Below are 15,810 nucleotides of genomic sequence, written 5' to 3' on the forward strand. Positions count from 1 at the left end.
ATGTGTGCTGATATACATGTTTATATACCGGTATGTGTGTATGTCTGTGTATGTGTTATATCTATACACATTGTCATGTATATGTATACATTTGTGTGTGTATGTATATGTACATGCATACACATATACACACATAAACACACAATATGTGTATATATATATATATATATATATATATATATATATATATATATATATATATATTATATATATATATATACACACACACACACACACACACACACACACATATATCACAAATACATGTACCGGTATATGTATGCGTGCGCGTGTGTCTGTATGTGCACATGTATGTATGCACATATACCAATATTGTTCCGGCTAAGGTTTCAAGAAGGTAAGCAAGTCTGATGTTTGTGGCTGCAGGGCCAACCCAGCAGCAATTCAGAAACTATGCTTGTCTGAAAAATATGCAAATGGCCTACCTTGAGTCAGTGAGCATCTGTCTTCTGTTTATCTACTATTCACAGTTTGTCTGTGTGTATGTCTATAAATATGTTCAGGTGTACGCATAAATGGGTGAATATGTGTTCTTTTCTTCAAAAATTGCATTCTCTGAGACTTCCAATCTGATGGCTATGAAATGTGACTTTGTACCAAACTTGTACATACCGGTAGTGTGATCAAATATACATACTTATCAAATATAAATACGTTTTTTTAAAATCAATTTTCACATTTTTGGTCACAACATCTCAGGAAAAGCTTGTTTGATTATTTTCAGATTTGGTTTGTAGGGTTGTAGGAATGATTTCTGTGACAAATTTTCTGTATAATGATGAAGAAGTGTTTTGTTACAGAAATTTTTCAAGCCTCATAACAGTATTTGGTCAAACTATACTCTCGAAAGTGCTCATGCAATGGTTGTACTCTGGAATAAAAAAGACACGATGTGCAACTACAGACTCAGTACGCCCAAAAGATCATGATACAAAGAAATCCATGTGTACCGGGGGTACAAGCACATGAGTTGGTTTTTACCATACGTGGTCCATTTGAATTCCATGTTTTACCTGTTGCTTTGAATAGTTAATCCTAAGTCCTTAGCAAGTGTTGAAATCTGACATACCTCTGGAATTTTGTTTGTACTTTCTGAGCATAGATAAAATCTGTCATAGGTACAGATTTTTTTGGCCAGTTTTCTCAGTATTGGGCAAAACATCTACTCTTGAACTATTTTACAATAGCTGAAAAAATCAGTATGTCAAACCCCATCAGTTGTTCGCCAATGGGAGCAAATGTCATCGGCACTATATTTTACATACCATATTGGTCACTCCCGCTAAAGTCAAGGTATGGGATGTGTCCCATTTCTATGTGTCTATAAATTATCCAAGACTCATTTTTTGGACATATAGGTAACTTGATCTGTCCCAGACAAAGTTCACAGAAAAGAGACAATGATACTGTTTTAATCTCAAGTGCTTATATGATCAGTCCTGGTTGACAAACAGCTATTTTTCACAGTGTTCTTTTATGTCCTATGACATTATCATTGTACTGGATGTCAGGAAATTCAACACAATAACCACACACAGTAACAAGGGGATCTTTTGTGACTTTGTTTTGTGATAAGATCCAATGTGGCTGTCGATGGTGCGTTTTGTTGCAGTCTTTTCATTTTGTGCCCAGAATTGTTGTTATTCAGACATGCTTGGACAAAAAAATTCTAAATTTGCTTGAGGGACAACTCATTGAGACTTCCATATGCTTTTTAGTATGTTATATATCATGTATGAGCCAAATTGCATTTGTTTCAACATATTAAATAGTCTGAATTTGTAAATATCAACTGGTTTTACTGTGTCATAAACATTTATTTGCAACGTTATGTATTTGTAAAGATTTCATGGATATAAAGTTTAACCTTTTGTGGTTTGACATTTTTGGATGAAAAGATGCAAACTTTATCTCCATTGAAATGTTTCTGTTGCGTTTTCTATTATGATACTCTAATATCCATATGTAGATCATGATAAACTAATTTCTGCCCTTATTTTGACATGTTCATGAAGATTTAATGGCTTGGTGTCACATTTTATCAAGGAAGTTAGGTTTAGGTCTTGCAATGCCATAAGTTGCAAAAATCGATATTTTATATAAAATAGTTGGTGGATGGATGATATGCCTGGTTCCTTTTTTGACATAGTACTGGTCTGAAATTCTTTTTTGTGTCTCCTTTGTCTTCAATAAACCTTTCACCTTCAACAACTCGGCACTATAGATGATATTTTACATCCCATATCTCTCTGCAAAATGGTACTTTTTACACTTACAATGTATAAAAACAATGACAATATAGAGATGACTCTCCAATGGAATTATTTTTAACAAAAGTTTGTAATCAATACTCAAATTCAGCATTTAACATGTAATAAAGTATGACCTGAAGTGACATTCTTGTTTTAACATAAAATTAAAATTCAAACAGCATGTAGATTTGATGGTAAGATCTTTGTCAAAGGATGCTACTTGCCTTTTCCCTGTCACAAATTATCAATTTTTTTAATTGCTGAATGTAGATATTAGCTAACAGTTTATTTTGATTTGTTCCAAGCCAAATTGCTTGATATTTTTTTTATCTTCTGAGAATATTATTGAATTTTCCAGTACATGACATGAGCTGGCTTTTTCCTTATTGCGGAGTGAAGCAGGCAAACAGTACATGCATGGATGTCTGGGTCTCGTACACACATGAACTCCATGAGCAAGTTTTCCATGCTTTAATCTTAAAAAAGGGCGCCGTTAATCTGGCGGAGACTTAGATCAGAGAAAAGGATTACCATTTTATCCGTGAAATGACCCTTGCCTGAAGCCAGAGTAGAATGTGAGCTGCATAGCCTTGTTGAATGCTATGCTTAATGTAGATACTCAAGGTGAAAAAGAGCTGTTTTGTGGAATTGGAAGGGCACATGTATCTCTGCAAAAAACGAACGAACCTGTCAACTTTGTCAGAGAATTCGAGAACATTAGTTTGGATTGTGTCACATCAGAAAGGAAGATGGACACATATTCCTTGTCAAAGTAGTTGAAATTACAGCAATGCTAAGCACTGCTGTGTGCTGCCCAGTTCTATGATAGATAGATCTCCTGAAAGGAAGTATACAAGGTTTGTCTCAGAGATGAAGTGGAAAAAAAAACCAATGACATAGGTCTGTTGTCTTCAAACAAACTTTCCAGTTACATTTCCTCAAGATGCCATGTCTTGCTCCTCTACTTTGGTAGTTGTACTAGCCTGTTTAAAACATTTTTTATGCAAATGTTGAGTTGACGATATTAATATCATAAAAACTTTCATACATGTGTTGGTAGATTACGAACATTGCCTGCACGTTGTTGGAATCCATATCAACATTGTTACCAAAACTTGGCCAGATTATGTTTCGTCAAGATATAAAGATTCTCTGAGATATTGCAAAAGTCTATCTTGTTCTGTTTGATTTACAGCAAAGATTTGATGCAAAGAAGAATTGTAGCATGTGGAGACAGGAAAGAATGGAATGGGCAATTTGACTTTTATTAATTGTGCAAAGAAAGAGACAAAGGAGATATAGCCCATGTGCAAATGATAAACACTGTCTGTATATGATCTTGCAACTACTGCAGTGCTCTCGTTAGATTTTACGGTTTCTGTAATCTCTGATATGCCACAAGTTGACATGATTCAGTTAGACGGCAATGCTAAACCACTCTGTCACTAAATTCATGGACAGGATCATGTATATTTCATGACATGTCGAGAGAAACAGATTAAGAGTGGCTGGACACATGACCTGATTCGGAATATTTTATGACAATATACATGTACATGCCTTAGAGTGAATGTACTGAATTTTACATGTTTGTGATGGACGAGCAGTTTCTCAATTGACAGGATTGGAAAGAATAACTTGAGCGAAAGGTTGATTAGGTGATGGGTTTCATCCAATAAAGTGTGTCACATGTGAGAAACAGCAGAAATACCTGATTGACAGGTTATCTTGCCACTTCAGAGACTTCGGCTGTTTTCTACCGATTACAAAACAACCCCACTAAGCTGCACTGAAGGCTGTGATTGTGTGAATCAAGGTTTATCTTTGATCTGTGTGATTGTCGTAAAACATGTCATCGTGCCATCCCCATAGTTCGGTGCTTTTTCGTAAATTAAACTGACATTTTATCAAAAGTACACGGTGACATTTCTGCTGCTGTGGCTGGGTCTGTTTTATTAGGGCTGTTGGCATATTTACGACAGTGCAATTTGTGTCACATGACATGTATATCATGAATAGCCTACAGTAAATCTTGTTTTCCTGTAAATATTGATATACTGTTACATATCCACAGTTTTGTTCTTGTTTGCACAAATTCCAATCCATGACAATTTTGTTATTTCAATTCAAATTTGCATTCACTGTGATGGTAACATGAAAAAAAAATGAAAAAATGAAAAAAAAAATAAAATAAAATAAAGATTAAAAAAAAAAAAAACCAAAAAAAAAAACCAAACCATGAAATATACGGAATGAAATGAAATTTGTTGATTTTAGCTGTAGGCCATGTCTGTCAGAGAGATTTAAAGTTGAAAGCAAGCAACATTTGCTTGGTAAATAACAGTAACATACTGTAAAATTTTGATTTTGATTGTACAAATACTTCATGGAGTGTTCATTAAAGGTATTCAAAAGATCAGTTTATCAGTTGCAGCTTCTTAGAAATGAGGCTGTGTGAATCCTGAGCTGGACAATTCTCAGGAGAGAAATTGCAAAATGTGAACTTACAGCAATTACTTTAAAGTAATATTAATCCTTTCAATGGCACTGTCCTCAATATATACAAGGTCACTATTAATAACAGTGAATAGCAAGAAATTGGTTCAGGACATGAAAATAGATCAACTGCATATGCAGTGAAACCTGTATGTCAGTGTTCTGAGCAAGCAGGGGCCAAAACTAAGTTTTGAACTCTGAATTCAAACTCAGATTGTGTATTTCACTAAAGTTGACAACTTTCATAAAAGTAACTGAAGCAAGACTGATATAGACTTTACTTGACCGGGCTTGTATTTGGTGAGGTTAGGTGTAAATTCTCTTTAATGAGAATATTTAATCACGCATATTTTATACTCAAAAGCAAGTTAGGCTCAAAGGATGCATTACATCTTTTTGAAGGCGTTTGCAAGGTATGAGTACTTTTTGGTACGGGACCCGTTGGTCCAACAGCTTCCAGAACTGTTGTCTACCTGATATTCATTGTCATCTGAAATATAGCCCCCCCTCAAACAAACCACTAATTAAAAATGACTCTTGACAGTTCTGACTTAAATTTTTACTTATCCTTTTTTCTCTTCCTTTCCTTTGTTTCTCTTTGCTGCAGCCCTTTTCCAAGAAAGCAGTAGATCATGTACAATCCAAACTCACCAAGAGAGAAGTACCAACAAATTTATTTGAGGTAAGATCAGTTTGGTTTGCTTTTTACAGACTACTACAATTAGTGCTAAAAAAAACAGACAGTCAAGATTACGGGGAAAGCATTCTTGGACGGCATAATCAACAGAAAGATGGGTTTTGGACAGAATAATGGTATCACTACCGTACTCGTCCGAGTATAAGCCCCTGCTCGTGTATAAGCCCCCCTACTGATTTTAGAGGATTTTAGAAAATGCATTACATCCGTGTATAAGCCCCTACCCTAGTGTAACTCAAATACAGAAAGGTTAGGAGAGTATATTTGGTCATTTAACTTGGTAAAATTAATTTTAGATAATAAAGAAACCATTAAAAGATATTAAAACAATGGGAAACGAGTTCCCTTGACAATATCGTAAGGAAAATGACACGTTTTTCCAGTACTATCTTGATTCTTTGACCCTACTCACCCCTGTCGCCTAAATAGAATAGTCTCACTCACGTCCGCCATTGTTTATTTTCATTCACGGCCACGATGTTTTCATGCTTGGAACATGCAGTTTCTTTTGTTTGAAGCAATTATCCATTCATTTGTGAAGACTGTTCCTGGTGACTATTACAATTTTCACTGCTATGTTGTTGTTTTCACAAGATGTAGACAGTTTGATATTGGAATATTGAGTTGCCTTTCCGTGTGGGCAATGCATGCCTGTTCACATTACTGTTGATCAGCAGCATACATGACGTCTTTGTTTCAAGTTTGGGTTTTTTTTCGACGCTGAAATTTCACCAAAATGTCACTTCTGTATTCAGAGATTGTACAATCAATTTCTTTGGATGTGTAAGTCGATTTTGAAAGCGATAGAAAGATCGAGTGGTGTTGAAAAAAATCGTGCATAAAATTAGCATAAATTAAGCGCCCATGCCAGATAACATGGGGTTGCTCGAGTATAAGCCCCTCCCCTAGTTTTACCGCTGTTTAGTGTTGCCGAACCGGGGGCTTATACTCGGACGAGTACGGTATTATGCGTCCCTTTGAGTGCTGTAATTTTTTCCCACCAAAATTTGAGTGCAACATTTTACCAATTTTTATGAAGTTTTCTGTAAATTTTTTGATAATTTTGGACCAAATGGACATAAAATTTCATTGGCTACAGTTTTTTATCAAAATTTTGGCAAAAATCTGAAAAAAATTGACTGGGGTACATTTTATAAAGGCGACAAAAATTGACTTTGTGGTCAAAGAGTTAAAAAAGGAAAATGTTAACCATGATTGTTCTTTCATTAAGGAAACTTTTAACTATGCTTTCACAATCAAAAGTAAAACCAGAGCTTTCTGTGCAATGATTCGTAAGGAAAGGAATGACCGTAAAAGTATAGTGTATTTGTAATTCAAAATGGCTGCCTTTCTTTGTGTAAACTCAGTGGAAAAACATGAATTTGTGATTTTACAAAGCAAAATAGTGAAAGATGAATTTTCTGCAGTGATTAAAAGAACGAGTCATAGGAGGAATTGAAAAAGAGGAGGAATTGAAAAAGAGAAAAAGAAACTTAACAAGAGAAACCTTGAATTTTTTGTATATTACAAAATCTGTCCTTGAGATACACATAGCTAGGACAGTGGAAGCCCAAGAGTGAAATCATCAGTATCTGCAATCATCTTGTGTAACTCCAGAATAAAAGGGACTCGGATGCTGAGTAATATCAAGACTAAGCCTTAAGTTCACCTTCAAATACTAATAATACGTGAAGGCACAGTCCTGTACGTGAAGGGTTCTAAAGGGAAAAGCAAAAAGATTAATGCTTTGAGAAAAGAGCAGCATAGCGAGGCTTCACCTCTGTGTGTGTGTGTGTGTGTGTGTGTGTGTGTGTTAGTGAATCAGTTGAGAGGATGTGAAGTTCTACGAGGTCTTCAATGGCTTATGTGATTCATGCATCTTAATCCCCCTTCTTTGTAAGCAAGGGACATCACACTTAACACTCATGCTGAAAGTGACACAACTCAGACATCCAGTCAAGTTCGTGGTAATAGCTGACCATGATAGATGGGCACGCAGTAACTTGCTGCAACTTAATCAAGGTATAAGTCAAAGAATGTCGTCGACATTGCAATGCTAGGCAGTAACAGACTGTTTTCCACTATGGTACTGCAATGCCATACAGCTTTGTGAGGATGTCTTGTCCAGCCACTTTTCAAACCCAGGGATTTCCTCACTGTACAGTGATCTCTTGGAAAATGGCAATGTGATTTGAGAGAAGTGGGTTTCGTCCACCTGCTCTCTCCAATGTTGATCCATTAAAATTCTAAATTTTTCAGGCATTTGACAAGTGAAAAAATAGCTGTGTTTGCAGTGTTTGAGTTCATAAAAACATTCAAGAGGTGCTGTCACCATCGGTGTTATGTGAGAAAACTCGGCAGCTTAACTCATTACTAGAGCACTGTATTTACGAATTGAAAGTGATAGAATGATGCATTCTCTGATGTCCTTCTCAACGTATATTTTGAAAGCCAGCCCAACAGGTATCATATTACCATACACATGGAAATTCACAGGAATTATTCAATATTAAAGTGTTATGAAATTCACAGGAATTATTCAATATTAAAGTGTTATTGTTCTTCATTTTATATAAAGCAACTGAAATTTGGTAAGCTTTTCTGTCATTTTTCAGTATGAGCGTTCGGAATAGGAAATGGAAATTTGTCTTTATTAGGACTTTGCTGATTTGTCAGCTTTGATATCAAAAACATGGTATTCCCTCGTGGCAAAAGTGCATGTTATAAGTCATAGGCAACATGTCACTTCACTGAGTCCCTGTCCATTTCAAATTTTTGCCCCAGAGTATTCACTTTGTTTGGAGAAGATATAACACACAAAAATCGTGACTTTGGCATTAATTATGTATAGGGTGTTCGATTGATGATATTGCTAGAATTTGAAAGGAAATGCATCTGACAAATGGTCTGTTCCCTTTGTTATAGAATATATTGATCATAAATCACCATCTTTGTACTATAGGAGGAGTAGGAACATTGCAGCTTCCAGTTTATTTATGTGCTGTGTGGTGAAGTCTCTTATTGTATGTGTCAACAATGAAAAGATGGATGCGCATTTGGTCCTGTCAGCTTGAACTGTTAAAGTGATGTCAGGTCTCGAAGGCAAATCTTCACAGCAAAAGCAGCATCACTAACTTAAACATGGCAATACCTTTCTGATGTGTAGATCTACCATGAACTTATTAACTGACTTAAAAAAATTGGACAGCAGTATCTTAAAACTTACCTATGTGATAATGAATTAATGTCAACAAAATTCTAATGGAACTAAATATCATGCAGCAAAATGACCCGGACTGATTTTGATAATAAAATTTTCCATGTTTCTTCTTTCTTCCTTGCAGCCATACATTGAAGAAATTTGCAACTCTCTTCGAGGGGAAATTTTTAACAAATTTGTAGAAAGGTGAGTATTGGCTTTGAGGTTTTTTTAAAAGTAGGGGACTCGATCCCAGGGATCAAGTTTGTTTCTTGTCTGTGAGAGGATGATGGAGATGTCACGGCCTTTTGTGTTCTGTTGAAATTGTAATCTACTGAGTATATTTCCAGGCAAGACAATCTGATGCCTGTCACAGAGCTTTAAAGAATTTTTTTATCATTACCCATTTCTCCCAGTATTGATTGTGTATGTGTCGGGGAAGACAATTGGTTACATCAAATAGTAGTTTTGACAAATGAAGATTTTCAACAGTGAGTAAACTATGGTTTTGGCAAGCTTGTGCATACTGAAACTACAGTACATGTCTATTGTACATCACCAACTCTGCATTTTCAGTGTCACAAGAAACATTTTCATATGTACTGGCACAGATCTGATGCCATCAAATCTTGGTGGCTCTCGAAATTTACCAAAAATCAACAAAAAAATCATGCACCCGCACTGTGTTGATTTTATGTGATTCGAAACTACCATTGCTAGTCAGACCAACATCGTAATCAAATGTTGCCAAAATGAAAATTACTTTCTAATATCTCATTTTCAAAGTTCAAACATGATCTGAGAATTTAATGAAACTGCAGATTTGTCAGACCAGAAGGGTTACAGATTCCCTATAGAACACAACTGAGACAAATCACTTTTGACTATTAAAGTCCTCTCACAGGAGTGCTTGAGTTTCCCCTCAGAAAAAACAGCACGCAAGGTTTGTCTCCTAGCCAAGAATTATCAAGTGTGTAATATAGAGGATTGGAACTTGCAGAGTAGTAGTTTCCAGATCTCAAAGGAGTTAATGATCATTGCAGTTCAGGACTAGATCATGGGTAAAATTTTGAAAATTAACCCCTCTGAGTCATTGTTGGTGAAAACTTTGCATATAAACTGCAGTACTTTGTTTTTCGGGATTTTTTATGCGATATACTGGAAAGGTTGCCAAAGTAGATGAAGATAACTGTAAAGAAAGCTGTCACTTCTTAAAAGGTATTTTGCTTTACACATCATGTATGTAAACCATTTCATGCTGATCAGTGATGCAGAAATGGTGAAGCAGCCATATTTGATGGATCTGATGAGTTTGTCAAATGTTGAATCCGGTGATTCCTATTCTTTCTTATACAAGAACTTTTAGAGAGAGAAACTGGAACTTCCAAAATCTTGTCACTACTTTTGTGGCACACAGCCTATCCTAAGTATTGGAGATAGAATAATTCTGTGATGAGATGAACTTTCAGTGTTAAGAACAAAATTGTGAATGAACATAATGTATGATAATGTGTTGTAAAAATAGATAACAGTACAAGTGTGACTTCACATAGCCCCGTGAACATTAACAACAAACATTACATGAGATCGGTGAAAGCTGCCAATACCAGGTGTTCTAACCTGCCGTAAATAAGGAGAGCTCGAACTTAGATGAATAGGAAAGGGAAAAAAGATTACATGAATAGTTATTGATACTGTGTGTTCAGCCCTGTCCTTCCTCAAGCTGCTGAAAACTGTAGTGAAATGGATTCTAAGATCTATTCAAAAACTTATTGATGGCAAAATCTGCATACGAATGTCTATCAAGTGTACAGGATAGATGAGATACCAGTATTATACAGTGTTCCAGCCTAACATATTCCATGCATGTTTTATTCTTCATCATGTTCTGTTTCTGAAACTGTCATCTCTCCTTCATGAAAAATTCAAATGTAATTTATTCTGACTCACTTCAATGTGTGGACCATGTTTCAGTTGATTTCACAAAATTTGTCATTTCGTCTAATTTCTTCCTTTGGATGGCTCTACAATGGTTTCTTCCCAGAATGCCCAAGGAGAGCAAAAATAATCAATAAGTCATGATTTCAGGCGGAAAAGAAAGATTTTACTGTCTGTCAAGCTGATCAGCTGACCAAGCTTACTGGTTGAATCCTGAAATTACCTGTCATACGTTCGGTTAACAATTTGCTTATTAAAGGCAGAATATACCAAAGGGACAGATATTTGGACCCCCTCAAACTTTTACACTACTCTTGTTTACCATGTTGGGGCTCATTTGTAAACTAAAGATTGAAACTTAAGTTTTTACAAGTTTATTTTTTTAAATAAAAAAAATATATATTTACCCCTTGGTATGGCAGCCATTTTAAATTTCAAGTGTCAGTGTTAAAATGTTTTAATTTTTTCTCTTATACCAAATTTGCCCAGTAATACCAATTTTATTTTAAACTTTTCTTTATACTAAAACCTCGAGTACAAGTTTACAGTCTTTCCATTTTGAGGCATATACCGCCTTTGAAAAGTGCATTTTTAGAGTTGTTTTTTGTCAAACGAAAATATGCCGCTTGGATAGCAATACAGTTTTCAACAGTTTTTTGAAAGCTTATACATATATATATTGTTTCTTTGTTTTCAGTGAAAAATTTACCAGATTTTGCCAATGGAAAAATGTAGAACTAAATATAAATGTAAGTTACTTTTTCATATTCAGTATAATGTCTGTAAAGTTGAAAGAGATTTGTTGATGCATTTTTGGAGTGAACCTTTGTAATAGTGATATATGCTATTGATTTCATACCACTGTCCATCAGTTGAAGTCACAATTCGGTGAACCAGAAATTTGAGAGACAAATTTGAATCAGTAGTTGAAGCTTACTTCTTGTGCACATGTGTTAACAGACAGTTTTTCTAGATGGCTATGCCTGTTGTGGTACCTGCTCAGAGGGAAAGGAAATTGTGTGTTTTATTGTCTCCTCTTACAAATGTGAAATGTGAATATGCCCACACATTCAAAAAATAAATTTGCAGAAAAGCAGCTTACGGAAGTTGGTAGATTGAATCAAAAGCAAAACTCCTCAGCAGGTCGAAAGCTGACCAGATTTGCCATTTGTCTGCATTTTGTTCCATTCCGAATATCTGATTATATTTGTAGTTATTTGTGTTTGTCTGCTTTTTAATGCTTTTTCAGTCTTTTGATAATCTTTGTTTCCTTTCATTGTTTGATTTCTTTAGTTAACAATGAACGACTTCAGTGTTCACAGAATTATTGGCAGGGGAGGTTTCGGTGAAGTATACGGGTGCAGAAAAGCAGACACTGGCAAAATGTAAGTTGTTTTCTGTGTGTGTGTTTTGTGTACCGGTATGTGGGTTTGTGATAGAGAGTTGTCTTTGACGACAAGTCCTTCAGGATCTACCGGTATATGCTCCTGGGCAGGATGTTCCGTGTAGGATGATAACTTGAATAGCATGTACTTTTGCCATTTCATAATCAAGTAATCGACGTTATAAAGTCTGTACAAAATAAGGAGTACACATTAGGAATGCAATTCCACATGTGATGCACCATTGCTTTGCATATACTCAGACAGAGGAACATAGTGTGTGTCAGCGCCAATTGTAGAGACTTCCATTTAGTTCCAAAATCATGCTAGTGAAAAGAATGTTAGGTTTTTGTTAATGCTAAAATGAAAGCAGTATATAACGGAGTTTGATTACAGATTGCCCACGTTCTTTTACACTCAGAAACGTCAGTTTGTTCATCGGAATCATTTCATCTCCTCTTTTGTGTGAATATGAGGGTGTGAAAAGGGTTCTATCAACAGCTTATTTTGTGCAAGAGACAATGAGTAACATTGAAAATTTAGTAATACCAGGTTTTGCCAGAAGGCAGCATCCTAACTGAAACCCACATGTGAATTATAGAATGGCTACCTAATTCCATTCTCTCTTTTTCACAGAATCACCAGTGTTTCCAACAAACAAATTAATAGACTCCCCAGTGATAATTCTCGTGTTTACAAAGGTATTCTTACTAACAGTAGAATCTGAAACGCGGATGTCTTTCAGAGGTGATCTATCTTGGGAAAACGTAAAAAAGGAGCTTGTCTTTCCAAACAAAAATACCTTATCAATGACCATGGGAGCTATTCCCTTAGTTTCACTTTCAACAGTTCAAGGATAGAGAATCCCAGAGGTAAAGCCTGTTGTGCAACCATGGAATAGCTGGTGACCATGGAAAATTAATGCAGGCAGCTTGTGTATACCCTGGAACATGTTTTGTCAAAAGTTTTGCCGAGCAATAAAGGCTGTTATAACTGGAACAGAATTTTGTTTGTTATTGAAAAAAATTGAAAATACACATGCAAAAATTGATCAAGTATGTGAACAAAAATCAAATATTGTGACAAATCCTGTTTTCAAGGGTTTTTTCAAGTGTGTAATTATTTGATGTTGCTTTGATTAACTTCCTAGCAGTGTAGACAAATCAAATATGACATCTTGACTTTGTAATGCGGGGAATTGTATTTTAAATTCTGATATCTAACATGATGAACTCTATTAACACCAAATTCTTTTTCTAAACTGTTATTTATTTCATCCATGAAAATATCTTATTTCATAAATGATGTTGACAACTTTTTTGTCAGCATGATTTGCTGTTAGATTTAGGGAAAATAAGCAGAATCATGAAACACTATCCTGTACAATATGAGATTTAAAGGCAAAAAACTAAACCTAACAAAAAGTAGTTGCTTGAATTTATCAAAATGATGAAGAGAAGTGTAGGTCGGTTTCCTCCCTTCTTTATGAATTCCATTGTACTGTCTAGGTCTCACACCTCACTTGCCATTATTTTTGCCTCATCGAATGCTGTCTGTCTGTCTTTTTGTTGAATGTAATCACAGGTATGCAATGAAGTGCTTAGATAAGAAAAGAATCAAAATGAAGCAAGGTGAAACACTAGCTCTCAACGAACGTATTATGCTGTCTCTGGTCAGTGAGGTAAGGTCATGGTGTTTTTATCTTGATGAGTGGATATAGAAAACGTGCACAGGACCAGAGTAAGTAAATAGCTTGTTTTGCGTCAGTTTGCACGTAGGCTTTTTAGAGTTTTCCAGGAAAAAACATACTTCTCTTGTAGAATTTTCCACTGTTGACTATACAAAACAAAATCATGACTTTTACATCGCAATAAATCACTTTCTTACTGCAATCATATTACAATCATTATGCTGAGGTAAAATTGTGCTAGAAGTATACAGTGACAGGAGCGGGCAGGTTGTATGAGAAAACAGTGAAATAGTGGTGTATTTATTTTCATGTTAGATTTATTGGGCATGTTTTTGACTGCTTATATGCCTATTTTTCAGAATTTTTTTGTGGACGCAAAATAAAGAATTTACTTACCTTGGCTCAACTCATCGAAACCATCAAAACAAAATGTAAATGACAATATGACCTTGCTAAATTGTTCTTCACTAAAATGGAGACACAAATAGTTGATGGTAAATTTTTAAATGATACTATCTTTTTACAAGATCTTGGCAAAAGACAAATCGAGAGGAATGATATGGAGTTAGGCAGTCTATGAAAGTCTTAATGCTGTAAAGTTCCCTATTGCACAACCTCACCTGAGTGCTGTTTTTTGTAATCCATGAGTTCTGCCAGATGTGTAATATGTAAAAAAATTGAAGAACTCCATAAAAGCACCAATTTTTTAATTCCTACCAGGGGAAAATGTAGCAGTATTTGCTGTGTAGATGGGCAAGTCAAGGCTTGAAACATCTGGATTTGAAATGATTCAAATTTCTCTGAAGCATCTCAATCAAACTTTTCAAGGAGTATCATGAAAGAATCTGTCATTCTAATTGCATGTAGATGGTATTTTCAAAAAAGTCTGACATCTGTGTGGACACCTGGCTTTTTTCTAGATGGCTTTCTAAAGAAACCAGAAGTTGCAATTCCTACGTTAGAGATTGCTGTATTATTCTTCAGCGCAAACATATTACAATCTGTCCATTCATTTGAATTTGTTAGTCAAGGAGACTGTGTAATATATTTCTTTTTGTGTGTTACAATAATGTTGTGTCACAAGCCCCAGTATGGCATACAGTGTTTGTAATGTTGCTACGGCTACAGCTATGTAAAGTACAATTTTTTTGCATCTGGCATATTTTTGTTATTCTTTAGTTGCCATGGTAAATCCCTTCCTACCTCCGCACATCCATTCTCCTTTCATTTCCACTGTGTTGGACAATATCTTTCTTTTGTGTAAAAAGTCGATTCCTATTTTATTTTGTGGGCTGTTGTGATTAAACTGTTTGCCAGTAGTGCATGGTACACACTGATGTTTATTTTCATTCTAAAGCCCCCAGTGGTCATAGCTTGTCTGTGCTTACAACAAAAAATTTGTTTATGAAAGTTTCTTGGGATACTGGCACACCAGTATTTGAATTTCTAAAATGTATTTCTAACCCACCAGGAATTCATCCAGAAGGAAGGTTCACAGTGTAAAAAATACAAATTTTTTTTTAAATGCTTCCATGTGTAACGTATATGATACGTATTTAGTAGCATTTCAGAAACCACAAATGAAGCATGAAACTGAATATTGTAAATGCACACGACAAGGTACACATCCACTTTTCAGACTCGGGGTTGCTCTGTATTTGTGTTTTTATTTTTGAATTACCAGTTGACAAAGCACTGTCTGTACTGATCTTATGACACCCTTGACTCGACTTTAGGTGGACAGTCCGTTTGTAGTGTGCATGACCTATGCATTTCATACGCCAGAGAAGCTCTGTTTTATCCTGGACTTGATGAGTGGTAAGGCCATAGGATAGATGGATAGTTAAATATAGATGAATGTGTTTTTTTGATAAAAATTCCCCCTCCTAACAAATGTCTGTTATGTCCAATGGACAAGCTATCCCCCCTCTGGTCTGTGCCTACTCATGAACCTGTGTATGATGAAGCAGTCATATATCTGTACAGAGACGTATCGTACCATGTGGACATTTGTATTGGTTTTGGCCTCCAAAGCACAAATTGTTGATATCATGCAACCAGTGTGGGGTTTTTCCATACAAAAGTGCCTGTGGTATAAGTCCCTTGAATACAGGTTCGTGTTTTTGGCGCTGCTC

At 35.5% G+C, this 15,810-nt stretch overlaps 1 protein-coding gene across 4 annotated transcripts in view; it reads left to right on the forward strand.

The window, feature by feature from the left end:
• LOC139144929 (G protein-coupled receptor kinase 3-like) overlaps positions 1–15,810 on the forward strand; it is a 152,221-nt gene that overhangs the window by 87,008 nt on the left and 49,403 nt on the right. For 3 of the 4 annotated variants that reach the window (XR_011554875.1, XR_011554876.1, XM_070715762.1), the window contains exons 5-9: positions 5,377–5,451; positions 8,811–8,872; positions 11,301–11,352; positions 11,897–11,988; positions 13,570–13,666. Coding sequence is in view for 1 of the 4 variants with exons in the window: in XM_070715762.1 (XP_070571863.1) it covers positions 5,377–5,451; positions 8,811–8,872; positions 11,301–11,352; positions 11,897–11,988; positions 13,570–13,666 (378 nt within the window). In the remaining 3 variants the exon portion in view is untranslated. Of the gene's footprint in view, positions 1–5,376; positions 5,452–8,810; positions 8,873–11,300; positions 11,353–11,896; positions 11,989–13,569; positions 13,667–15,411; positions 15,494–15,810 lie in introns of all 4 variants that reach the window. The other variant, XR_011554877.1, reaches the window with a different exon arrangement.

This window comes from Ptychodera flava, chromosome 12 (genome assembly GCF_041260155.1).
Source record: "Ptychodera flava strain L36383 chromosome 12, AS_Pfla_20210202, whole genome shotgun sequence".
NCBI lineage: Eukaryota > Metazoa > Hemichordata > Enteropneusta > Ptychoderidae > Ptychodera > Ptychodera flava.